This window comes from Argentina silus, assembly GCF_951799395.1.
Source record: "Argentina silus genome assembly, chromosome: 1".
Lineage (NCBI taxonomy): Eukaryota > Metazoa > Chordata > Actinopteri > Argentiniformes > Argentinidae > Argentina > Argentina silus.
Genome location: NC_139655.1, coordinates 36471527 through 36499455, shown reverse-complemented (window position 1 = coordinate 36499455; position 27929 = coordinate 36471527). Strand labels below are relative to the sequence as shown.

Here is a 27929-nt window from a genome sequence, read left to right as displayed (position 1 = left end):
GATCATGTATCAAATACTAAATACATCTTTATTTCTCTAACAATATTAACAGAGAGCTTTTTGGACCATAATTATTGTATACACTGCTGAAATCATGTGAGGTCTAGATAGAACAGCCAGACCTGAATCTTCCTGACTATATAAACAAAGTTCTTGGGGGTAAGGTGCTTTGAACAGTCCCTCTGAGATTAGAACATGACTTGATCTCTGAAGTGGCTCTGTTTGGTGGTATTCCCCCTCATCCCCATCTTCAGCATCCATTTCGACTTCATCCTCTGGACGTACTGCATGTCCTTCGGTTTCTGATAGAAAGAGTTTTTGCCTGGAGGGTAAGAAAATGAAAAGGATGAATGCATAGATAAATGGATGACAAAACAAATGTTTAAATCAACTGATCAATTACAAGATCAGGACAAAAACACCTTCGAAATAGAGCCCTCTGGAAGAACAGAGAGAAACCCAGTGGGATAAGGACTTGTATAAAACATGAAGAGGTTTTTTTTTCTAGGTTTGTTTTTATCAATCCAAAACAGTGTGATATAATCTTTCTGGAATAAAAATGGAGCAGAGGAAATTCAGCATTGCACCAAACCTAAGGAGCAGTACAGGGTACAGATTCGCCCCTTCATGGTGCGTGGTGAACAGTAGTTCAGCTCCTATATGAAGCCAAATGTGAATGTATTGGTTCATTCAACCCGAAAGTATGTAAAACATTGGGTATGTAGAGTCTCACAGCAGGATTCAGCCCTGTCTGGAGCATGGTCAACATCTAGGTTGGGAGTCTTACCAATTTCTGCACCCCAGCCGAGGGCTTTGTACTGTCTGAGGACCCGGCCCACTGCGTTCCTGTTGTGGGCCAGCGCGACCGTCTTGGGAGCGCCGAAACGCTGCTTGTAGTAGCGCATCAGAGAGCGGTGGCCGATCTTAGCACCTGAGAACAACAGCAGGAGAGAAAAGGAGTTGTTGGGTTGTGATGTGTTCGAGGAATGTGATGTTATAGGGAGGGACCTGAGAAATGATTGACCACCCGGTCTGCCACATTATCAACATGTCATTCAAAAGCGTATCCTCAAAGGGGCGCGGCATGTGCCTCCACATACCAGACTGTCCTTATATGTTTGGAATGCCCTCTATGAACATCATGAAAGGAGAAGTTTATTTGTATTCTGTTTAACGTATTGGTAGTATTATGGGTCTGCAACTTGTGTATTAACACATTGTTTGAGAGGGCGCTGTGTCGCCCTCTTGGTGCTGGGGGATGGAACTACAAAAAGAGAAAAAACACATCAAGAATTCCTCAGGTCCTTGTTATAGGATTAGGATAACATACAGCGCCTTCGGAAAGTATTCTGACCCCTTCACTTTTTCCACATTTTGTTGTGTTATAGACTCAATTTAAAATGGATTAAATTAAAAGAATTTGCCATCAATCCACACACAAGAATGACAAAGCGAAAACAGGTTGTTGTTGTTTTGTTTTTTTACAGAAATACCTCATGTACATAAGTATTCAGACCCTTCGCTATGAGACACTTAACATTCAATAAGTTGAACTGAGTCCATGTTAATGCAAGGATAATAGTTAATGTAATTTTGGAATTAATATTTGTTTTTATAGGGTTTAGGGATTTGCATAGGAATCAATTACACATGGTGTAGATTAAGATGTCACTACCAACTGTGCAAATTTCATAATTTTCTCTTGAACCTGACAAACTCCCCAGTCCCTGCCAGTGACAAACATACCCATAACTTGATGCTTGCTTCACACGAGAGATGGTGCGGAAACTGCATTGCATGTGCTGGATTTGCACCGAACTTAATGTAAAACCAAATAAACACATTTCTAGCCACTTTCTTTGCTGTATCACTTGAATTCATTGTTGCAAACACAATTATGGATATGAGAGATTATTTTCCATTAAGGGATTCTTAAGCGACCACTTGGTTATAGACCAATTTTGTAGAGTGACTGAGATAATGTTGTCCCATCGACTGTGCTTATATCACTCCACTATTCAACTTTGTAGATTTTGGTAAGTCTCCCTGGGCCTCAGGGTCGCATTCCTGAGCAGTTTTGTTCCTCTCCATTTGCTCAGTTTGTAAAGACAACCTGATCCACACAGTTTATTATTGATTCCTAATCAGAGACCCTATAAAAAGAAATACTAATTCCGAATTACGGACTCAATTCAATTTAGAGTGATTCGTCGATGATATTTTTGCATTTTAGCTCATTTTAAGAGTGAGATTGCAAAGGGTCTGAATACTTACGTACAAGGTATTTCTATATTTCAATTTGAATACATTTACTGAAATTTCTAAAAACCTGTTTTCGCTTTGTCATTCTGGGGTATTGTGTGTGGATTGATGGCAAATTCCTTTAATTTAATCCATTTTAAATTGAGTACAACACAACAAAATGTGGAAAAGTAAAGGGGTCTGAATACTCTCTGAAGGCACTGTACATGCGATGAAAGCAAATAAGTACCATATGGAAATACTTGCACTGATACTAAAATGGCGACACACTGGTCACATCTGGCCCCATGAGTGGCCCCTCTAGCAAAAACCTTACTAAACCAGCACTTAGAAATGATTGTGGAACCATTTATGTTTCTAATTTGGTCCTATATTTTTAAGATTGGTGTGACGGTTCCATGGGACACACTTACATTTTACCTTCAATTGCTTGTGTGGCTTGACAAACCTGCTATTATTTGGATACGATGATGATTTTAGTTAGCAGGAAGCATTTAATCATGAATGAGTGATTTCATCATAGCCAATTTGTAGTAAACGATTGATTAGAATGTTCCCGCCCTCCGTCCCGACTGCTCCAGCAAAAAAACAGCCCCCGGCTTAATGTAATTGAGTATCCCTGCACTAACGCTGGCTCTGAAGTCTGCTACATGTCAAAGACAAAGGGATTTCTAAGAGAGTGGCCACGGGGGCTGACAACAACTAACCTAATTCTAAAATCGTGTTGAGAATCCTTGACAGATACTGTAGATAGCACTCTAGTAGTTCAGTGGGCATACATCCATTACATCATGCCTCTGTGTCATGTCATGTCATGTCACCTGAAGGTAGAGTGAGCTCCAGCGTGTCATCATCATACTCAAAATTCTTCTCGTCAGGCAACTCTTCATCCTCCGTCTCGTCATTCTCTCCCTCCTTCTGGTCAGGGTAACTACTCCTATGAACATACGTTTCAAAAATGGTCAGTAGAAAGCTCCATCCAGAGAAATTATAACCCAAGATCAACCATGACTTTATATAATACATTTATATAACTATTATTTATATAACTTCATATCAGATATTGATATAGGGTGTATTATGGGTCTATGAATCATGGTCTAAGAATAACAAGAAAAACACTGAACTTCTCACACACACACACACAGCCATCGCTCTACCTGAAGTCGTAGAAGTCTGCAAACTCCAGTGATGCGTCTCCGTCTGTGAAGAGCTTGCAGTGGCTCTTGTCTGTCATGTGACCCTGCACAGCCTCAGTGGAGTAGAAGGAGCGGCCCTTCTCGTTACACCACAGACACACCTTCCCTGCTCCCACCTTCTCTCCTGGACAAAATCAAGATCATTTTTTGTTTGAGTTTTTTTACTTATCGTATAGGTCTTGTGTAAAGCCTCATCAGGTAGTTGACTAACAGAAACCAATTTAGCGCACCCCCCCCCCCCCCCCCAGTATTAAAGGTTTAGATTTGTAGAGGTTAAGCCGATCTGTGCTTGAAGGTAGCACCTACCGGAAGCCAGAGATGACTTCACCCACTCCAGTTGCTGGAAAACACTGGTCTAAGACAAGCCCTTACATTACCAGCCAACCATTAGACCATTAACTCAAACAGCGCTTCGCTTTAACCCACACCACTAAACTCACCCAGGTAGCGAATGAGGCCCTTGAGATCTATGAGGTACTCCAGGTCAGGCATGAAGAAGCTGTGTACATTGGTCATGTGAGCCATGTTCTTCATGAGCGAGTGGGAGTGGTGGGGACAGAACAGACAGTCCGTGATGGGGATGGCTCCTGGTAGGGCTTCGGAGTGTGGAGCGGCCGACACAGAGCCGCCCCCTTCCTCATGCTCCATGGTTTCTTCTTCGTCTTCTTCATAATCGTCGTCGTCATCGTCGTCCATATCATCATCATCACCATTCACATCCTCCCATTCTTCTGCAAGAAAGAGAGAGAGAGATGAAGAGATGAAGGTGATGCAAAAATACACACTATTACACACTATCTACAAAGATGTTAAGAGGTTGGAAATACGCAAGCAGCTCAACAGATTTTCAGGGGAGGGCAATGTTCGTACTTAACCACTGCATACTTGCATACCAGCAACGCTCGCAGACAGTACACCTAAATCATTTGATGAACACAGCACAGTAGTAAACTCATGGTAGTAATTTCACTAATAGCGTTATACCATCCTGTGCTGCGCCCCCCTCCTCTCCCATCTTCTTGGCCTGCTCCTCAAACCACTGCAGCCTGGGTGGCTTCTCCGGCCGAGGTCTATCCGCTCCCCCATCCTGCCCCGAAGCCTGGGCCTTTCCTGACTTCTCCGGACCGGGCCGCTGCTGCTCCTTCAGGGCCTGCTGCAGAGCCTCATTCTTGGCGTTGTGGTCCACCTTCCCCTGGTCCCCGAGTCCCTTCTCCAGGTTCTTCTCATTCATCCTCTCCACTTTCCTCTGCGCGGCCAACAAAGCCTGCTTCTCGGCCTGTTGGTGCTTGTGAGACTGCAGGTGATTCTGATAGGCATTGGTGCTGGAGAATTTCTTATTGCACGTCGCGCAGCCCTCGCTAACCACGTTCAATTCCTCCTCGGCAGCGGCCCGTTGGGCCAGGACGCGCTCCTTGAAGTTGTCGGCGTTCACAGGGGGCATGTCGGCCACTTTGCGTTTGAGGTTGTAGCGGTGCCAGTCGGTTTTGTAGTGGGCGCGCTGCACCTCGCCGTCGGTGAAGGTCACTCGGCAGCTGATGCAGGTGTACGAGGACATGGCTGGCTGTAGTGGAAAAGAAAGATCATGATGAGCCTACAAAGTTTCTCGAAAGTGACTGAGGACAGGACAGGGCAGGTCCCATCATATCCCCATATGCTAACTCTGTGGCCAACTGTTTCGCCTCAACTGCGTTTCATTCACTGTCCTACAACACTGGGCCTGGATTTCACGGAAGGTTGCTGATGCACCACACGTTGTGGCTGTCAACCACGACAGGTGGGCTGGTTTTGATTTAGGTTCACAATGATGACGTGATGCAATCGAATAAGCGTACAGACTTCGCTTGCTAGTACAGTTGGGGTCCGCATGGGCTAATCCAGAGCTAGCCCCATTTGGGACTAGATTTACTACTATTTACATTTGGATGTTGTAGAAATCTAGAGCAGAGGATGCGGTGATTTAGCTTCCAGGGCAAGGTAGCAGACGGCTAAACGACGACTTGAAAATACATTTATACCAGTCAAAGGCTTTCTTTCGCATATATTCCCTACAAGGATGACTATTCATGTCAGACACAGAAGCCTGGCTGCAGCCTAGGCGACTTTGGTTAAACCTGTGGGCCCTGGGCCCCTGGCTGGTGGAGCTTCTAGCTAGCCTACCGTTAGCTTAGTTTAGCTATAGCTATATCGTCGAATGACAGATTATATGCGAATCATCGCATGGCTTCCCTTAATTGACAAGCTTATTATGTAGCTGGCTAGCTACTTGTCAAGGAAAATTCACAACTTACCAATGAAAAGACCTCCTCTCAAAATGTGTTCAAGACTACGCAACAACCACCACACGAGGGTTGTTTTCCAAATGATCTGTTCCGTGAACAGTATTAGTGGAACTCCGCCCACCTACTTCCGGGGTATGTCAATTATGAAATAAAAGCGCCCACTTTAAACTTATTTAATCATTTGAAAGTACTAAATCTGGATAAAAGAACCACTAATTATATATAATTTATCTCTGGACGTAAACATGTAATCCTCTCAATGTATTATTTGTGTTTTTAAGGGTTTGTAATCTAATATCCAAATTACCCTTATGAAAGACTACATAGGAGACACATGGACTGCACACAAATCATTTTCCAAGGCTAAACTTTATTTTTTAGTACCAATTTACTCAGCAACACTTCTAGAATATTAATCAAGTGAGTTTTAACCAAGAGTTGTGTCATACAAAGTGTTGATGGCCTTTCATATTTTTTCTCTAAGAGGTCCTGTCCCCTTATATAATCGAGGTGCTGTTTTAGCAAGTCCAGATAAGAGATGACAGAACAAATGACAAAATAGAATAGATAATTTATTTAATTAAGAACAACCAACACATTATACATCCTAGTTTGAAATGTCAAAATGTACATTTAGAAAAGTCTCTATTGCAATGTAATTGAATGCATTTATTTTAATGTAAGCAGGGCTCCCCTGAAAAAGAGGCCTTGGTCTCAGTGGGACATCTTGCATAAATAAAGGTTTTTTATTATTATTATTATTATTATTATTATTATTATTATTATTATTATTATTATTATTATTATAAGCAGTCAATCTCGCCAGTCGATGTCTGTGAAAGAGGATTGGTACAGATGGGTGTTTTTAGCTGTTGTGCCACAGTAAAACTCCACCAATACTTGTGTGACAGAGCTTATGGTTGAAACTCACTTGGGTTAGATGTGTTGCTGAGTAGAGTTATTGTACTAAAAATAAAGTTTTGCCTATTTTTTTCCATTATATGTGCCCATATGCAAAATGTTATGTAATTACACACATATCTAAATTATAATGATCAAAATTACTTTTTAGAAATTGTATATACTTTCTGTTCCGTAATATTTCCTTATTTCATGAAGAACGTGAGAAAATATTGTGATCCCATCACTTTACATTTCGCTTCCCTCGCGCTTTTTTTTGTTGAGGTGGCGAAAACTAAAACGGAAGTCTTAATGTTGGAATTTGTTACTTAACGGTGTTTAACGGGACACAGACTCTGCTTGCTATCCCCTAGTCGAGTTAAAGTGCACTGACTGACTGCCACCCAGTGGTTGGGCTGTGACATTACGATATGCCCCACAAAATAAAAGTATATTTTCTTGTCACATATGGCATGAGGAAAGGTTGTAAGTTGTATCTCTCTTTGTTCTATCTATCCCATCTACTTTGTGTCAAAGTAAAACAAATATCTATTTTTTGTTCGTGCAACACACACACAGACACACAGACACACAGACACACAGACACACACACACACACACACACACGAAATCACACACAGGTAAGAAATCACAAAGACCATGTGTTCAATTTGGATACTTTCTTTAATAGATAATTTACATAAAACTACATTTTGCTTATGCATATCAGTTCAGACAAACAACACCCAGAAACCTGTTGAGTAAAAGACGTCCATTGTCACTGTAAGGCAATCACATGCCCCTGTGATCTGACATGATGGTCGAACAATAAATTATTCATTCATTTAATCAATTAATAGAGGATACTCTAATAGGAAGCATAATTGATCAATATTGTATGCTCAAACTACTGATTATATGCAACTTTGTCTTATTCACAAGGGTGAATTCCAGAGATTTTCCACAGATTTCTTCAAATGGTCTCCACAGTCATTAAATGAAGGCTAGCCCAATAGAATAACCTCTCTGATAAGAACGATAGTGTGATTTGATTCAGCATAAAATATCCACCTAATTTATAATTTGGAAAATGTCCATCAAGTTTCATTAACGTGTTAGATGACTTATACATTGATAGATAGAATCAGTTACAATACACCAGTATATGACACTTTTGCTGAGTAAAAATAAATGAATACATTCTCAACTATATCCACTTTCACCTTTGGAATTAAGCATTTCAATGAATTGTCCTCTAAAAAAGTACTCTATCTAACACACAACTTGTCAGTTGCCAACACCATAATCATATAGCCTGGCTTCAGATCGGTATGCTTTAGCCAACTCCTCTGTCATGGTATGGTAACAATATCATAGACGTTCGCTAAAGCAAACAGATCTGGAGCGAGGCAAATAATCCTAAATATGAGTTTATAAATCTGACACATGCCCTGTCAATGTTATTATGTAAGCAACAGTTACTTGACAGTTATTTGACCACATAAGCCATGACAGTGGTCAGTTCTGTTTGGTAAAGAGATATACATGGTGATTGTGACAGGTCCTGTTATCCACAGTATTTACGATATAGACACAGTTTATGATAATTGCTTAAAATCACATTATTGACAATGTATTTTACACATCCGACTCAATCATTAAAACCACAACGTTGTTATAATGTAATGAAATAACTTTTGATAATTGGTTTGGATTCATCACTGCTAAGCCTTCAGTTTCACTCAACAGCAAACTTCCAGTGGTGTAGAAAAGTAACCAATAAAAGTAAAATTGTGTTCAGAAAGGTTAACATTGCACAACATAAACGTCAAATGTAGAGTTGACATTGGTGCCTTTTCTCCACAAAAAAAGAGGGATATTTTTTCTAGAGGGTGTATAATGTTCCACTCTCTTGAACAAACCTCTATCGTCTAATGGTATAGGAATAACATGGTGGTGGGGAAGTGGCTATGGGTTACTTCCCCCTTATATTTTTGGGTGAATTTTGTTAGTTTTTTGTTACTTTCTCTTCGCTGTAAGATTGCCATAACATACTGTACCATGAATGCTGTCATAGTGGATTGTTCATGTCAAATATGGAGTTTGTACTAAAAGCTGGCGCTATGCTAAGCAGTTACGTTCTCAAGTGCCTAGCCGCATCGCTAAATAACAGTTAAGGTGCACGTACACATAAAACATTGAGTAAAACTTTGTTTGAAGTGCACTGTTATAAAAAAACACATAATGCAAGGATCATGAATGGCATGAATGACAATGTGATCAATTAGTTGAATTATGAAATTGATTTAATGATTGTATTTTGTTGGTCATTTTGTGTGATTTATATCAGCTGTCATAACTGAGAAATGGGTGGATATTGACAAAATGTGTCTTATAAAAACAGGTATTTTGTCATGACTATGTTAGTGTTATGTCAGCATTTGTGGCAATGCGCTTCAGGAAATGTCCTTAATTGAGCATGCATAATACTGCAAGACCTGCTGCCTGTCATAAAAGGTAAAGTTCCTTGCTTACATATGGCTTCATGAAAAATAAACACAATTAGAAAAAACAAATGATACAAAATATAATGTTGCCTGACTTGTATTCAGAACCAACCTTCACATACAAGTATGAAGATATGGTTTGAATATTAGCACAAGTGTTGAACTGGAGAATCATGGGTGATGGAGTTGAATAGGCCCAATCAGCCTGTGTTATGAATCTTAAACAAAGATTATGTTTTTTTGGCTGCAAAACAGGAAGACTGCAATTCCTCCGATAACTCTACCTATAACATTACAACAGGTTGATGGTGGGGAAAATGGCAAAGTCACGGTCTCACCACCTAAACACATCCTCTTGGCAACCTTCAACCTCTGACTTATAGAACATTATTCTGACATCACTTCCCCCTACTACATACATACATTGCAAGAGTATTTGATTAGCATTACTGGAAAAAGAAGAATGGAACTCTCCCCTTTTCACAACCCTCACAGTCCTCCCTAAACAGGGCCATCCTCCCACATCAGACCTCCCCCACCAAACACCACCAAGTAACCCTCCTCTTTCTTCAATCAGTGGCGCCCCATAAGTTTGGAGAAGAAGCCGCCGGCAGAGGACGACTTGCTGGGCTTGGCTGGACCTTCATCTTTGGGCTGCTGGACCCTCCCTGCCCCTCCTAAGCCTAACTCCCCTTCCAGTTGCTCCAGCTCTGACTGGTCCAGCAGCTCAAAGTCCTCCACCTCGCTGTCTGAGTCCTCAACCAGATCCAGGGGTGTCAGTGTCGCAGGGTCGGGGAGTCTCAGCCGAGGGGGGTTTCTGGTGGTCATGGATGTGGAGATGGCGGCCTCCAAACGCTCCTGGATGGCAGCAGTGACGGCGGCGGTTATGGCATCGCCAGCCATCCTCTGGACGAGCTCCAGGGCCTGGGTTGAGGGGTCCAAACCGCCAGGCTTCCCATGTGGGATTGGTGCCCCCCCCATGGATGTGCTCAACTGTTGGGGTGGAGGAGGGGTGGGGAGGCCAATGCTCAGCTCATCATCGTCCTCGCCATTGGTCCCCATGCCGTTGTCCAGAGAGGGGAACTCTGGCAGGCCCCCTGTGAATACCTCTTCCCGGTCAAGGTCTGTGAGAAACACACAGGAGTATGTACATGGCAGATAAATCCAATGACTTAAAACAACATGAATCATCATAATCTTACTATATGTGGAAATATGTGTATAATAACTGCTTTACTGTAATTATGCTTTTGTAAATGATAGAGATTCGATCAAAACATAAATTGTAAACTGATGAAGGAAAGGTTTTGACCCACTTACATTGTGATGTTATTGTGATTGTGATAGTAATGCTATTATTGTAAAACCTGAGTTACACAAAGAAACTTGGATGCAATTTTAGTTGCTTGCAATAAAGTTGCACTCAAACTGAGGCACGCGGTTGCGGTCCAGCAGAAGTTCAATTGCTTTTCAATGGTGATCTGTGTGAGCGATGCAACACTGCATGTGTTGCATGCGTTGGAAAAATCCAACTTGTGTGTTGGTCACAGCAACGGAAGTTGATAAACACCAAAAGTTGGCAAAACTTCCCTCCAAAATGTATCACTTTTGAGAGGGAAAATTGCGCGGTTTAAATTCTATAAATATTGGTGGATCACAAGTTGTCTTTAATTCTACAATAAAACCTGAACTCAGAAAGATTATTGCCATCGCTTTGAAATAGTGGATCAAAGAGAGTATTAATCTAGCTGCCATTTTAACAAAGATGCATATTTGTCTTTGTCTAAGTTCCCACAGCAGCATTGCCAGAAGTGGCTAGCTCAGCTGAAATAATGAATTATTGACAAATGTTTGACTAAGCAAAGCTTTATTCAGTACAATAAAATGAGTGCACATTAAGTGAACTTTTTATAGGTAACAGCTTAACAGGCGAAAGCACAGGAAAATGTCTAAACTGACACTTTGAATGTGACGAAATAAAAGCAGGGAATTCCACCAGAGAATTTTAGAACTAACTGGTATATCACCGTCAAGTAACACAATGACAAGGTTGAGCAAAGATTTTAGGGTTATATATAGGGCATGATATTACACCTTAATTTCATGGGCTATTGCTTGAAATAAAATTTACCATTTTAATTTATTTGCATCAAGTTTCTTTGTCTAAGCATGGCTTAAGCTAGTACTAACAACATTAATGTCAAAAGCATGCAAATAATGCTGTGTGTGTGTGTGTGTGTGTGTGTGGTGTGTGTGGTGTGTGTGTGTGTCTGTGTGTGTGTGTGTGTGTGTGTGTGTGTGTGTGTGTGTGTGTGTGTGTGTGTGTGTGTGTGTGTGTGTGTGTGTATGTACCCTCTGAGTTCTCCGTCTGTGGCGTGTGTCCCTCTGACAGGTTAAACGTGCCATTGTCTGTCCATGTCACGTCTGATGCCTCAGTGTCTGATATGGACATATCCTTACACACGGTGGAGTCCAGCTTTTGAAAGTGAACAAATTGGTCATCTCATACTGTAATTAATAGCTGTGAGCACCATCTTAGAGAGACAAGAACGCTATGGAGCCAACAATATTTACAACCGAGCCGACTTTGGCAAGGCCAAGGGATGCAAATGTGGGTCATGAGCATTGAATTTCAAGTAGGGACAATCTGATTAAGACTGTTAACAGAAGCATAATTAGATTTAAGTTGAAGAACAAACTTACCTTGGGGAAAAGGGAGGATAGATCCGCCTCAATGTTCTCTCTCTCGGCTTGTGCCTGGAGAAGTCTCTTTTCTAAAACAGACAACAAAAAGTAATGGACATTCTATTCAAATATAGCCTGTATTTCAGTTATATTAGATGTACAGAGAAATGCAAACAAATGGTAGCTTATGTGTGTCAGGGGAACATAATGAGTGAGTGTGTGTGTGTGTGTGTGTGTGTGTGTATGTGTGTGTGTGTGTGTGTGTGTGTGTGTGTGTGTGTGGTGATGATGATGATGATGAGGTGGTTACCATGATTGTCTTTGATTTTCTGAAGGAACTCGCCCAGTCCGAAGTCCAGCTTCTGCAGAACTGGCTCCACCCACAACCCAAACTCGTGGGTTGACATCAGAGGCCACAGGAAGATGCCTAACACTAAGGGGGGGGGGGGGGGGGGGGGAGAAACCATTAACATATGTGCCTCTCTCTTTTGGTGTCTCTCTCTGTATCTGCTGACCAAGCGGGAACCAGTGCAATCGGAGACTACATGAGAATGACACCATGGCTGCATTTTCCAGGGATCCACAGTCACATGTCACTCCTGGAGAATTCTGACACTGTAGGTGATACCTAACTCTGTCTCCTTGAAAGGTAAAACTGGGACACCTTGGCAAAGAAAGTCTGGAACTATGTGTAACATTCTTAGATAGAGGCTTTAGTAGCACTTCACATTACAGCTCAGAATAAAGGGTAATAGCATGGTAATAACCATAGTCATTACTGAGAGTTACCAGTAACAAGAAAGACAATGATCTTTACAAGGTAAGGCAGACTAGTTTCCATGTTGGTATTTTGCATGAAAGATGTTTGAACGAAGAAGGGAGAATAGTTGCTTTGAAATAAGGTGGTATCATGCTATATTACCTTTTTCCATTTTGTTCTAGCCTTGTACCCTGTCTAAACCTCGCAACTAAGACCACGGTTACATAGTCAGTGGTAATATGAAGTAGTATCGGTATGCATGCATCCAATGAGTTCACTGGATTCCATTCACTGAACAACCGTGACACAAAACACCTAATTGAAGTACTATTTAACTTACTGACTATTTTTAAAGTTACAAGCTACAGAGTATTGCTACGTTAGGTACAGATACTGTAGCTGTGTTACCTTTTTATTTGTGAAATATTTGTGAAGTTTGTTAGCAATAAGCGAACATTAGCCTCAGTTGAAAGTAGCTAGCTCTAATGTTAGCTGTGGAGCTCAAGCCACAGCACTAGCTTTGGATTGTAAGGTCACAAACCTGTATTGACTGTTATGTTATGTTAATTAATTCATATTTGTAGCTAATGTCTTGCTATTGTTGTGAATTAAATATTGTAGTGAATATCATTACAAATATTATTCAGTCCAATAGAAGAGCCAACTCCAGCATGTGTGATATGAAGGTTTTGAAGGTGTTGCCTCCATTCATTCTCCACCCACAAACGATTACATTACAGATCAACATTACCTACTGGACAGCGTATTATTAATAATGTCCAGTAGGTAATGTCTCAATGTGCTAATAAGGGAAAATGTACATTTACATTAACTATATGGTGTCATCCCTTCATGTAGGCCTATGTATTAGACCTATTGTCTAGCTTATTACTGTGTTGATGATGCAGTGGATGCATGCATACTAATAGATATGACTGTATTAGCGCTGACTGTTGGTCTAACCATGGTTAACATGGTCTTACTTGTCAGGTTAAGGGATACAAGGGTAAAACAAAATAGAAACTAAAGGCCCCTTGTCTGAGATAAACAGAAAAATAACTGTTTGCTTTCTTACCAAGCTTAATAGTGCTCTCTGACAGTATTTACCAGGTTTCAATTAATGTTTATAAGGAAAGTGCTACCAATGTTTCTCTTGTTTGTATGCTCTTTTCAGGTGGCAGAGGCATAATCGTGTGGAACTATTGGACAAAGGAGTTATCTTGTTCAAATAATTAACAACTTACCTAATATATATGAGATTATAACCCCTGGAATGTAGCGTCCAAGGACAGCCAAGAAAGTGCACAAACTGCAAACCAGCAAACAAAACTAAGATGGAAGAAAAACAAAAGAGAAACATTCATTAAGGGTTGGGACCACACTCTGGGAACCATTTCATTGATCATTTTTAAACTCAAAGGAATACTACACTCAACTCTACTACAATGTTGTGGTTGTCTATGAACAGTCAGTGATATGAGTGTGTTGTTTTACGGTAATCAGGGGATCAATCAGTCGTCTGGCGGGCACGCCACAAAACCCGGTGGCCGCTCGTGGCACCGTTGTAATTTTCACTTAATTCCCAATGTAAGTCGTTTTGTTCCTGGCCAAATTATGTCGATTCCAGCTTAACTTTTATGTTCTACAATTACTTTCAAATATACAAATTCATGCTTTGGCCATCATACATTTTGAGCCAGCCAAGGGGGGGAACGCGCAGCGTGTAAGGTTTTGGTATTGTAAGTGGACCCAGGTGCGATGCAGAGAAAGGGAGGAGGACAAGTAGTTAGCGGTACCAAACAAAAGGATCTTTACTTAGGAAGAGTAAACAAAACAGATACAAAACACACTCAAGGCTCGAAATAAAAGGGGAGATCACAGTCTCAAATTAGTACTCGTGTACTCATATAAGTCACGCTCGTGAAACGGCCAACAAGCGGTGAAGACTAAGCGGGGAGTGAAGGGAAGTGAGGGTACATATAGCATGAGTGATAATTACACACAGGTGCTGGTGATGAGTTTGTGATTGAGGTGGCACAGAGAAAGGACGGAGGGAGACACCTAGGGACCACACTGGGGAGCGCGACCCCCATCCGTAACAACAGCGATTCTATCAGCACGAGCAAGCCACTGAGAACGAGCATGGAGACCTTATGAACCCTGCTAGATGTTGGTGTGTTGCATCCAGATGTGCCGCAACAATGAACACTAACACTAATGTACATAAAATCACATTCTGTGTGCAGTATAGGCCAGTACATGCATTATTGTTTTGGATATTCTCAATAATAATTGTAACGTAGGTATACTGCAAGATCATGAATGCAAGATGACCACTAAAAATGTAATGATGACGATAATGCAGAATAAACAGTTCATTATGACAACACTGATGTTGAAAATTATGGGTTCGGGTTAGACTGTTATGATATGTGATATAAATTATGAATTTGCAAAGGACATCATTTGATGGCAATCCATTACTTGGATGCCTAAGATGATGGTGAAGTTAAAGGATAATGAAATTATTATTATTATTAGGCCTACTGAAGATAAAATGTAAAAAAAAAAAAAAAAAAAAAAGGATGACAGCGATGATTAGGCTGCACAAAATTGGAATAATTAACTGTGTGCAACTAATATCGATAGTGTCAAAATATTTATAACTAGGCCTACATATAATTTGTATCATTATTATTCATTTACTGCGAGTGCTACACAATTTGTGACTGGTCTATGACAGATTCGGCCCCCGAAAAAAAGTGTGTATAAAGCTTTGAAGAATGTATGTGCCAATTTCTTTCAATAGTTCAAGCTGATCAGTTGTGTCAAAATGCCGTCTTGTTTCGCTTATAATTCTACTGATCATACTGGTGGAGGGGGCCAGATGTTTTTTCATGGAGTATGAAATTGGAATGCTTTTTTATGGGACAAACATAGCCTATTGATCTATGGCCTGACTTCTTATAATGCCCACTGTGTAATTTTCACCTTGATGTTTATGAGCTGTGCTAGCATTAACCTATTGGTAACGTGAGTCTTTGTAGTCTTGCATCTCAAATTGTAAGCGTAGGCATATTTACTGTCCATTAGCCTACACATCGTTGAGTATACTGAAGTTAGCAGCATCGTTTCTCTCTAATGACTCGTGAGTTTGCCAATCTCTAGGTGTGTTATAGTCTACGACAGGTTAATTACTATTTTTCCTACATCCGCTTTTTGTTATGCAGTACGTCATGTCTTCAAATAAGTCATAGCATTTACATACGTGTTGATACAATTACAGTGAACTACCAGCCCTTACTACTTGTGGATAAACTGCTGTGGATGCAGGTGGACTCCCCCATTGTTTCCTGGATTACGAACTATCTAACCAACAGGCCACAGTTTGTACGGCTGCAGGGATGTGTGTCGGACTGGGTGGTGAGCAGCACTGACGCCCCCCAGGGGACAATTCTGGCTCCCTTCCTCTTCACCCTCTATACCTCGGACTTCAAGCACGACACAGATACTTGCCATCTGCAGAAGTTCTTGGACGATTCTGCTATTGTGGGATGTGTCAGTGGAGGCCCGAAGACCGAGTACAGAGGACTGGTGGACAGTTTTGTTGAGTAGTGTGAGCAGAACCGCCTGCAAGTCAATATCAGCAAGACAAAGGAGATGGTGGTGGACTTTAGGAGGATTAGGGTCCCCCTGTCTCCTGTTTCCATCCAGGGAGAGGAAGTGGAGGTGGTCCAGAGCTACAAGTACCTGGGGGTGCACCTGGACAATAAACTGGACTGGACTGGTAACATAGATGTCCTGTACAAGAGGGGCCAGAGCCGGCTTTATTTCCTGAGGAGGCTAAGGTCCTTTGACGTGTGCAAGACTCTGCTGAACATGTTCTACCAGGCAGTGGTGGCCAGCGCAGTGCTGTACACGGTGGTATGCTGAGGGGCAGCATCAAGGAAGGTGACATCAAGAGGCTGAACAAGCTTATTAGGAAAGCTGGTTCTGTCGTCGGTGTCACCCTGGACACTGTGAAGGAGGTGGCCAATAGGAGGATGAGGACCAAACTCCTGGCCATCATGGACAATCCCTCCCATCCCCTACATGACACTGTGGCAGAGCAGAGAAGCTCCTTTAGCAACAGACTACTACAACCATGTTGCACTAAGGACTGTACCACTCCTCTTCCAGCTGTATCGTTCGGGTTGATCAGAGTCAGGCTGGGGTATGTTCAATCATACCGGACTGTTCTTACTGTATATAATGTTTCAGATGTCTATTTCATTTTTTCTAACCGACCAAAAAGTGACTTGAAAATGAAGTTAAATAAAGTTGTCATTGTACCTGGTCTTTTCACAGTTTGTGGGTGATTACAGGAAAAAGAAGGAAAAGGGAGCCCTGAATCTTAAATATTAAAGAACAAGTATCAGCTATCTTCATGCAAATGAAGAACTGCAGATGAAAATTTGCCATTTAGCTATACTGTATCTAGTACAATGTCTCATCTCATCTGGTACAATGATCTTAGTTTCTGAGATATGTTTTTGTTTGACATTGTCCCTGTCAAATAAACATAATAAATAAATACATATTTGCCTCACCTTGCCTGGATTCTGCTGTTTGAAAGAGGAGGTCTCCTTCAGGAAAAGCTTGAAGCTCATCCAGGAGTCTGTGAACTGTGGCCCAGCCCCAGACCGGCTGTCCTGGCCTGAGTCAATGATCTCCCAGCTAGAGGCAGAAGCAGAAAGAGACAGAATCAGTTACTAGTGATGCCCAGGTTGACTCATGCGGGTGCGGTCATTATATTTTATTTTATTACATTAAAAAAATGCAGACGGGTGCAGGTGAACAAATAGCTGGACTGTGCATCACAATCAGGTAGCATCAGGTCATTAGACACTACAGGGCCAACCCAAATCAAACTGTGTTGGCTCTTATATTTTCCTTTCACATTGTCCTTTCAAGGCAATAGGACCTCATGCTTAATTTGTATGAATTCATACGAATTAAGTGTGAGATCCCGCTGTTCCAGCACTTTGGATGGAGGGCGAAAGCAGGCAGCTGGAAATGGTGTTGGTGGCACTCCTTGCTCTGGTCTCGATGAGATTGGGGCACTGCCTTGCAGAGGAAGCCGTCCTTCGGATGAGACCGAGGTTAAACCGAGGTCCCATGAATCAGCGGTTAACGCTCTAGCATGTGAGCCCCCCTAACTCATCTTCCTTGTTTCTGATGAAACGGACGTAAACCTCCGACATGAGAACTGCATCGTATTCCAGTCATGCTATCTATCTGTAGATGATCACATGCTCTGGAGGTATTACAGACCCGCAGTACAGTCAAGTGCTATGCCACAACATGGCATCTTGGCATCCGACAGAACTTGGCATCCGACAGAATGTAAGTGATAGGCAGTACAGTTGATGACTAAGTGGCTATGAAACAAACAGACAGACTGACAGAGAGGCATACTGTACACTAACAGTGGTGCCTGCCACCATCTGAATGGAGAGTCAAGTGGTAGCTTAAGGGGTAAATGCAGCCATTCGCATCAAGTGGTAGTGTACTCTGTCTGTTGGTGACAGATAGAGTAGCCTACATCTTACAGTACTTATACAAGAAAAACATAGGACAAGTGTTTCAGTACAGTAGGCCTGTGTTTCAGTACAGTATGCCTGTGTTTCAGTACAGTGGGCCTGTGTTTCAGTACAGTGTGCCTGTGTTTCAGTACAGTAGGCCTGTGTTTCAGTACAGTGGGCCTGTGTTTCAGTACAGTGTGCCTGTGTTTCAGTACAGTAGGCCTGTGTTTCAGTACAGTAGGCCTGTGTTTCAGTACAGTGTGCCTGTGTTTCAGTACAGTAGGCCTGTGTTTAAGTACAGTAGGCCTGTGTTTCAGTACAGTGGGCCTGTGTTTCAGTACAGTGGGCGTGTGTTTAAGTACAGTAGGTCTGTGTTTCAGTACAGTGGGCCTGTGTTTAAGTACAGTAGACCTGTGTTTAAGTACAGTAGGCCTGTGTTTAAGTACAATAGGCCTGTGTTTCAGTACAGTAGGTCTGTGTTTAAGTACAGTAGGCCTGTGTTTAAGTACAATAGGCCTGTGTTTCAGTACAGTAGGTCTGTGTTTCAGTACAGCAGACGAGTGTTTTAGTACAGTGGGCCGGTGTGCTCAATGCCGCTGCTGCAGCAGACACATGGTGTGAAGTGCTGCCAAAAGCCACCACAAGGTGGTGAGAAGAGCTGTGTAGTATGTTTGAAAAAATAATGATTTGCCTTATCAGCTTGCCTTATCAAATAGATTGGCAAAATCAAGTTTATTATACAGCTCATGAATTGCAGAGATGAAGAGTGGAAATAGTTTAAATATCAGGTTATTTTAACGAGGACCAAGCAGCAGGACCAAATTCTGTCTACTCTCATACCCTCATCACGCATTCTCTCAACAGAGAAACAGGGGGAAATGTTTTAGCACAGTCTGATATGAATAAGCGAGAGTCAGCTTTAATAATGTAACTTATTGATTACAGAATGAAGTTAGGAATTTTCATGCAAGACAGGAGTAAGGATGTTGAGTTTCAGTGGGATTGAGACTGGATAGAAAAGTAGCCTACAGTTGTTATCATTAAAACTATCATAATAGCGTGTGAACGTCCATGTTTTCAGCAAGGGCAGCCTTCTCTCTTCACACAATATAATAATAATAATAATAATAATAATAATAATAATAATAATAAGAAGAAGAAGAAGAAGAAGAAGAAGAAGAAGACGAAGAAGAAGAAGAAGAAGAAGAAGAAGAAGAAGAAGAAGAAGAAGAAGAAGAATGCATTTATTTTGTATAACACTTTTTGAGGGATCGTTTGAAGGAGTAGAGCATGCTGGATACATTTCACACTTTTGTTTGTTAATCGGAAACAATTTGAGCTTGTTGTAAGTGGAGCTCAAGCAGGCACACACAGACACTTAATTCTCCCTTCACTTTCCCCCTGTTTTTTTCCGGTTGATGGGATAATAATGTAGTGGTCAGTGCAAGTGAAAAGCATGAAATGATCGGGTCTCCGGTAAAAGGCCTACAGCTGATTAACCTGAAGGCACCCGTCCGGACCCAATAAACAGCTCTGATTGTGAGAGTGCTGCATATATTTGTCGGTATATCAATCCCAACTCATCCAAACCTGCCTTACAATCTAGCAGGAGCCTATGCCAATGCACACCACTACACAAAGTGATCGCATATAGGCTTTAGGAGTAGCCTAACCAGTGTGATATCTAGACTACCAGAGCGCTAGTTGCTATGAGTGGGGGAAGGTGAGCGAATTTGTCAGCAAATGTGGGCTGATGTCATCTTCTGCTGTCCTATAAGCCTCACAATGCTCTAACAAATTCATGCAGTTGATTTGTCGGACAATTCATACAGTCGCCATGCCTTTGACATTTTTAATAATAACAACCAGGCACGTCGGAAGGGGGGTGCAGCCGCAGTTCCCTAAAATACACTCACCGAACACTTTATTAGGAACACCTGTACACCTTCTCATGGTGAAGGTGGTGTAATGGTGTGGGGAATGTTTTCTTGGCACACTTTGGGCCCGTTAATACCAATCAATTATCGCTTGAATGCTACAGCCTGTTTGCGTATTGTTGCTGACCATGTGCATCCCTTCATGGCCACAATTTACCCATCTTCTCATGGATACTTCCAGCATGATAATGCACCATGTCACAAAGCAAAAGTCGTCTCAAACTGGTTTCATGAACATGACAATGAGTTCAGTGTTCTTCAGTGGCCTTCCTAGTCATCGGATCTGAATCCAATAGAACACCTTTGGGATGTGGTAGAACGGGAGATTCACAGCTTGAAAGTGCACCTGAAAAATCTGCAGGAATTGCGCGATGCAATCATGTCATCATGGACCAGAATCTCAAAGTAATGTTTCCAACATCTTGTGGAATCAATGCAACGAAGAATTGAGGCTATTTTGAGAGCAAATGGAGGCCCTACCCAGTATTAGTATAGTGTTCTTAATAGTGCTTGGTGAGGGTATGTAACATTAAAGGCTACAGTGAAATCAATGTTTGCATTTCAATCTTCTTTGAACTAATGGAATTTGTTAAATGAAGAACTTTACAGTTCTAGGGGAGGAGTGGGATTGGATTGTGCTCATCATTCGAATTGTATCTCTCGAGTGGCTAGATAAATTGTCACACTTTTATTTTTTAATGGGAAACGATTTGAGCTTGTTGTAAGCAGAGCTCAAGCGTGCACACACACACACACACACACACACACACACAGGAGCTGAATCAAAATGTGTAGCCTACAGATCATGAATGTCACACATATCAACAACTGTCCAAGGCTACAGTGATAATATGACACCTATATGAAAGTACTTCATTTGTAGCCAACTATGACATATGATAGATACATGATATGATGGACAGGGCGAAAAAGAACAGTCAAATACAGATAGTAGACAACTACAAATGACTCATTGGATACAGGCAGTAAAACAGTGAAAATATAATTTGTTTTATTCTCGTCCTTACACATGGCATGTAAACATTTTTTATTGATTCATAGAAGCTCTCATTTCAATCATATGAAATACATTCAACGTGAACTCGCAGTGCCAATCGTTCACACGAACTGCGCTCTTTTTGCTGAAATGTAAAAGTAAAGGGCAGGTCTAGTAGGGTGAGGGTCACTAATCAATCTCACACACCTCCCTTTCACTCTCTTGGTCGGATATATACACTATATGTACAGTGCATTGTAAATACACACTGAGGGTCACCACACTCTGTGGGTGCATAGGGACATGGACAAAGGGACTATCTGCGGATCACCTTTCAACAGGGTCAGTATTAGACAGTGGGGATTGAGGTTGGGAGGGGATGCCTGAGGGGGGATTTTCAGATGAAATAACAATGGCTAAATTTAAAACGATGTGGCTGGAGACCACATGTCTTGTCAAAGCAGCTGTCCTGGATACTGCCTGTGTGAAATCGCTCAGAGTCGCCATGGAGATCTGGTTACGGTGGAGAGTGGACAGATTCCCACCACTTAACACTGCTTTGAGGTTCCAGTGTTAATTGAAAAGGGGGTAGTCTTGCACCATAAAGGACCATCAACATAGCAAAGGGGCAATAGTGGAGGAAAACATAGTCTGCACTCAGGTGACTGAGCCGAGGATTAGGTATTATATAACATGTTTCCATCAGCTGGAAAAAACGCATAGACAGACATAACATATCATGATATTAGTGCATTAATATTTATGTTCATTTTAATATTCAACTTTCATAAATGCATGAAGTCCCACTGTGGTTGAGGGGGACATGACATGTAACTATGCAACTCAGTAACTTTTGCAGCAGGTCAACTGCCAAGCTTGAAGATCCAGAGTCTTGTGACTTGTAAAGTACATAGGGCTGAATGGCATACCTTATACCTTATCTTGGTCATAATTATTTGCAGTTATGGTATAGTTATAGCAACGTAATCCACATAATTGAGGCATAGCAGGAATTTAAGTATACAAAACTGAAGGGTAGCACTGTTAATAATTAACCTCAAAATGAGCATTGAATTCAATCCAATTTGTAAGTGTTATTGTTAACAAAAACGTACATTTGAGGCAGGAATGCTGGGTAATATGTATATTACATTAAATATACCAGCATTTCTATCTCAAATGTAACTTTTTGTTAACAACAACGCTTACAATTTGGTTATTTATTGCATTCAATGCTCATTTTGAAAGTTGAATATTAAAAGTAATATTGAAAGTACATACTGTAAATACCAATGCAGTTTCAATGGTTGTAATATGACTAAGATTACATTTTAAGTGTGTTGAAAGTACATCTCAGATAATGTTATTATAAGTATGCTTAAATATGAATTAAGAGAGGTCAATTATTTCAAGTATACTTAATATGCTTAAAACCTACATAATTTTAAATTTTTGTATATTAAATACAACTTTAGTACAATTTAATATGGATCATTTTACTATCAATATGAATACACTTTAGTGTATTTAAACTCAAGTATAATACTTGTATACTTATATACTTTAAGTATATCTTTCTTTCACTTGGGTATGACAATAACATTTAAGAACATGACAATAAAGTATTCTTTTTGTTAATGTATTAAAGTGCAAATTTACAGACATTACATGAAAGTATACTTTTTGTAAGTATACTAAAAAGTATACATATTTAAGGACACGACAAAGTATACTTTTTATAAGTATACTAAAGTACACATTTAAGGACATCACAATAAAAGTATACTTTTTATAAGTATACTAAAGCACAAATTTAAGGGCATGAAATGTAAGTATACTTTGAGGAAGTACACAAAAGTACAAAGTCAGTACAACTTAAGTGTACTTTAAGTAAGTATAGAAAAACATGAATATATTTTAAGTATATTATTACATCCGCTTGGGACAGAAAGATAGATAGATAGATAGATAGATAGATAGATAGATAGATAGATAGATAGATAGATAGACAGATAGATAGATACATAGACAGACAGATAGATAGATAGATAGATAGATAGATAGATAGATAGATAGATAGATAGATAGATAGATAGATAGATAGATAGATATGTAGATGATAGAAGGTAAGAAGATTAGATAGATGGATAGATAGATGAGAGAAGGTTAGATAGATAATAATATATGTCATTTAATTGACGCTTTTATCCAAAGCGACTTACATTGCAGTGAGTGCACACATTTCAGTATATATAGTCCCAGCAGGAATCAAACTCACAACCTAAGCGTTGTTAGCGCCATGCTCTACCAACTGAGCCACAGAGGACCACAGATAGATAGATAAATAGCAGTGGAGAGAGCATAGGGTGGTTTCAGTGGGGTAGAACTGGTAGCCCCATTGTTGTGTAATCATTCTAAGAATGTGTTCTGCAGGTCTCCTGTTGTTTTTATTCAAGAGTTCTGAAAGTTCCATAGCAGTTGTAGTAACAATAGAGTAGCAATGGAGTGCTCAGAATGTTGGCCTAAATAAACATTCCACCATAGACCTCCATGTTTAATGTTGCGCTTTCAAGTTTGTATAGTTTAAAAAGTATCATGAGTTTAACAGCCAAGTCATAGCATCGCGAGTTAGACCTCTCTGTACATTTGTAAAGATGTTGGATTGGTTTGAGTATCTTAAAAGTTGTAGGAGGAGTAGCAGTGGGAACATATGGCAAACTAGCCCTAATTTTTTTTTTTATTAAGATAGCAGATAAAGTTTAAAGATGGTTTGGTTGGTTGGTTGGTTGGTTTGTTGGATGCATGAATGGTTGGTTGATTGGTTTGTTGCTTGGTTGGTTGCTTGGTTGCTTGGTTGCTGAAGCAAGCCCACTAATAAAGACATTATAAGGCATCATACATGCCTATAGTGAATTGTGACACTTTATACTGTATGTGTGTAGCTCATAGAAAATTATGTTTATTATTAAGTATTTATCCGGTTCAATCATTGATAATAAATATCCAGATACTACTAATTCCTGACCTTTCTGTGGATTCCTATGAGAGACAGCAATTGGCACAGCTAACCAAGGAGAGGCTGTTTATGGGCGCTGTGATGTTGATTCACAAACATAATAATCCATCAGTGCGTTGCTAAAGCAGAGGTGCATTTCTGTGTTTTTCTGACCTCCATTAGGTTCACATACTCACCAAAGCATGCGACTTGGATGTGCGACTGGTGATGTGCCTTCAATTTGAAAATAATAAACAAAAAAAAAAGAATATATTCAGAATATAAAAGAATATATTTTTCTGACGTTGCTTGTGGGCTATGAAAAAAGTGCCCCGCATATGGCCACATGATATCAGAGGCTTCAAAATCTCTCGACAGCAATGCACGTCTGGTGTTAATGGATATTATCTGTTTTGGTTTACCGGCATTTACAAGATTCTGTTAAGGATCACCAATTGCCCTTTTCTGTACCTCCAGAGCCCTTGAGGTCATGGAGCTGGATTGCAGATAAGCAACAGGTACTAAAGTGAAGTGACCCAAACGACCTGCCATGCCCTTAAACACCCATTGCGTTGACAGACAAGATTATGGAACACAACCTGTCTCTTTACAACTCTCCATCCCTTTTGAAATGACAGGCGAGGATGTCAAACTTTACAACCTGCTTGTAACCGAACTCCCCTTGTGACCCTGGAAAAGATGACGAGTGTATCACACTTTATTAGTTCTGAGCTAAGGTATAGAGTGGGCGGGAAAAATTGGGCGAGAAAAACTACAATATCTAGCATGCCTTTCAGAAAATCCGCTCTGAGTTGTGGGGGCTTTTGACATAGGTTTGCATGTTCCTCAGCTCTCAAGGAAAAGGCTTGGCGTTCAAAGCAGCGCAATATGGGATTCCTTGGCAGGCTGCAGGCAACTATTAACGGAAGTCCTCTCAAGCAGTGCCCTTTTCCAAATCCGTTACCTCCCCCTCATCCCCTACTGCCTACCCCCCCACACAGCTGTTCCATCCACATTTGCCTTGGTCTCACAGTCTTGCCAAACATTCCCCCCCCCCTTTTGCCTTCCCCCTCCACCCCCCTTTCAACTACTGCCCTGAATGCTCTAGACAGGAGCAAGAGGCCAGGGCAGGGCCCTAGGGCAGAGTGTCTCTTGAATCCCCCCCCCCCCCCACACACATGCTTCCCTGGGTCACAGGTTTACAGGGAAGTGTGATGGGTTCACATGTGACAGCGTGACTGACTTTGTGACTGTGAGGCAATCAGCCTGGATGAAAAAAAAAGCAAGAGTAAATCCCTTGGGTGAAAGTGCCAGGCCTGTAATCAAATGCATATGTCAAATAATGTATTTGAAGGTATTTGAGGTGTGCTTGATTTAGCTTTTTCGGAACTCATTTCATTGGTTCCATTGTACCAGGCCTATTTGACCCAGGTCTGGAAAGTTCTCCTTGAGAAAACCCCATGGGAAAACCAGTGGAACTACTACAGAACAGTTTTCTGGTCATGATCAAGTGACCTGCTACAGGACAGTGTTCTGGTCATGTGACAGACCAGGTGAGCTTCTACAGGACAGTGTTGTGGTCATGTGACAGACCAGGTGATACAGGACAGTGTTGTGGTCATGACCAGGTGAAGTGCTACAGGACAGTGTTGTGGTCATGGGACCCCTAGGGGGAAAGTCCTGGAAGGGCCATCAGATTCCATTCCATTTGGGTGGCGCGACATTTAAAAGACTTGTTTAAGAGCCTTGTGAGCCTTGTGACTGTCATATAGTCTGACCTCAAAATCTGTCATTCAATACTACTAAACTATTTTCCATATCTCCATTTAGGTACCCTGTAGTGTCCGCTGCTTGTGAATGATCATTGGTGGGCCATAACTCCAACTCCATGCAACAGTATCATGTGCTTCAACATATGTAGTCTTAATAATGGCTGTAACTCCCTCACTGTAAGGACATTCATTTTCCAGTTTAATAATATAATGCCGAACTGCTTTTAGGCCACTGATGCAGGCTATCATACTGAATCTTCTGTCATCATGCTCAATCCTCTGTAAAGTGTCTCATCCTTACCTCCAAATGCCTCAAAATCCGAACCATATTCCCATTGCTTTGTTATTCACAGTTCATAGGGGAAAGCTAAGAGGCTCCTTCCATAACAACAATCACACGGAAAGACCAGAGGCACCTAAAGCAGCTGTTAGGCATGGCATTTCACCCTATCAGTAATCTCTGCAATAACACAGGGGGCAACATGTCTGAGCCTCTAACAAGTCTAGTGAAGGTACCTTAAATATAGTCTTAGTCAGACTGACAGACAGCCAAACAATGCTTGGAATGGTGACAAAAATATCCACACCTTCCACATATTTATGAAACAGAGGATGTGGTATGTGTGTTGACAAGTCCATGTGTGTGTGAGCATGACCTACGCAACACTCTTTTTGAGGATGCAGTGTCAAATCAAGTCAAGTTAACAAATTATATCAGCTTCTTTAAGAGTGAAACCTCAAGGCAAAGACCAGTTCACTTCAACGTCCATTAAAAAAGAGCCACCATGCTTGTCTAGCCTGGACAGAGCCAAACCCCTTGATTAACATTAGATCACTCACTGTCACTCATGCAATGCAGCCATTATGCAATCAAGATGACACCTTCCAGAGTGATCAAAGGCTAAGTTCCTTCTGTGACAGTGACCAAACATAGCCAAATGTTTTGACTTGAAGAGAATGAGAGTATATTTAGTGACATGTACTTAACGTGGATAACAAAATCTTTAAGCATTATCTGAGAGGAAGGAAAAGATTAAACATGTCATCCTATCATAATACCACAAACAGAACCTATTTAGACAAAGGAGAGGATGGTGTTCTCCCTATTAAAGCATATCCCTCATCTACAGTACACTAGTACATCCAACTCGAGTTACTGGTCTGTTTTGGCTGACTGTCAGAATTTCTCTTCACTTCACTTCTTCACTTCCAAACGCACACAAAGACATACGCACACAAAGATATGCAAGTACCTAAGTCCTGCTCCACGGTCTTCAGGAGACATCTCAAGAACTTTGATTTCAGTAGGTTCTGCTATGGTATTCAGGTAAGCCTGTAGAAGTCGGGTATCGGATGGGTACTTGTCAGTCACAACAAAGCTCCAAGAATCGGATGAGTCAAGTAGAAACTCGGTTTACGTGCCACACAGCACAAGATCAGCTTGTGTTTATCTTCAATGAAGCCTGAGCTTGACTATTTCAACTGGGCCCATCTAAAAATAACCAGGTCATCCAGCATTCCGTCAGGGCATCATAGGGAGGACAGAGGGGCTGGGGCATGTTGGTGGTGGAAATGGGAGGGGGTGTATTTTTCAGGGTTGTTGGGTTGTATCTGTTGCACACGAGAATCAGACGGCAAGCACATGCCAATGTTGTCTTTGCTGAGTGTTGATGCCATATCAGATGAATACTACGTACTCTTTCTGAGAAGTTGCGCAAAGGCTATAGCTCTCTGGTGCTAACAACAGTTCAGTTGCTCCAGAGTCTTTAATAAGCCATAGTGGGGTAAACATATATGTTCCGTAAACATAATAATATTGAATAAGAAGTCAACTACAATAACATAGTCTCATCACTGGTTGAATATATCAAAGGATATGTGTGTCTAAGATTACTGACTTGATTAAGAACTTGTAATAAGGTGTGACTATTGATAACAACATTCACAGTTACTGCCCTCATTTTCAATTTTAATAAAATGACATAAGCAAATCATGTGACAATGACAAAGCACTCATGACTAGTTTATTGGTATACTACCAAAGTTAGCTCTGTCTCACAACCAAGGTATTG

At 41.0% G+C, this 27929-nt stretch overlaps 2 protein-coding genes across 2 annotated transcripts; both read right to left on the bottom strand.

The window, feature by feature from the left end:
• Positions 1–14: 14 nt before the first annotated feature.
• znf622 (zinc finger protein 622) lies at positions 15–5829 on the bottom strand. The gene is made up of 7 exons (XM_083680471.1): positions 5750–5829; positions 4446–5022; positions 3902–4192; positions 3423–3585; positions 3084–3199; positions 788–931; positions 15–322 (listed from the first exon to the last, which is right to left on the bottom strand). Exons 2-7 carry the CDS (start codon positions 5014–5016, stop codon positions 189–191), a joined length of 1419 nt encoding a protein of 472 aa, XP_083536597.1. The 5' UTR covers positions 5017–5022; positions 5750–5829; the 3' UTR covers positions 15–188.
• Positions 5830–7597: 1768 nt separating this feature from the next.
• On the bottom strand, positions 7598–27216 carry retreg1 (reticulophagy regulator 1). Its single transcript, XM_083667252.1, has 7 exons — positions 27111–27216; positions 17182–17308; positions 13837–13921; positions 12143–12265; positions 11851–11921; positions 11500–11623; positions 7598–10271 (listed from the first exon to the last, which is right to left on the bottom strand). The coding sequence occupies exons 1-7, from the start codon at positions 27140–27142 to the stop codon at positions 9721–9723; spliced, it is 1113 nt and encodes a 370-aa protein (XP_083523378.1). The 5' UTR covers positions 27143–27216; the 3' UTR covers positions 7598–9720.
• Between the last annotated feature and the right edge of the window lie 713 nt (positions 27217–27929).

Bases quoted from the DNA above. Each gene is read 5' to 3' on its own strand.
- znf622 (XM_083680471.1), bottom strand. From the start codon at position 5,016: ATGTCCTCGTACACCTGCATCAGCTGCCGAGTGACCTTCACCGACGGC. The intron at 3,586-3,901 runs GTGAGTTTAGTG...GATTTTGTCCAG, and splicing joins GGGCCTCATTCGCTACCTGG to GAGAGAAGGTGGGAGCAGGG. The intron at 3,200-3,422 runs GTAGAGCGATGG...GTATGTTCATAG, and splicing joins GCAGACTTCTACGACTTCAG to GAGTAGTTACCCTGACCAGA.
- retreg1 (XM_083667252.1), bottom strand. From the start codon at position 27,142: ATGTCTCCTGAAGACCGTGGAGCAGGACTTAG. The intron at 17,309-27,110 runs GTACTTGCATAT...TTCTGCCTCTAG, and splicing joins GACCGTGGAGCAGGACTTAG to CTGGGAGATCATTGACTCAG. The intron at 10,272-11,499 runs GTACATACACAC...TGTTTCTCACAG, and splicing joins ACAGACGGAGAACTCAGAGG to ACCTTGACCGGGAAGAGGTA.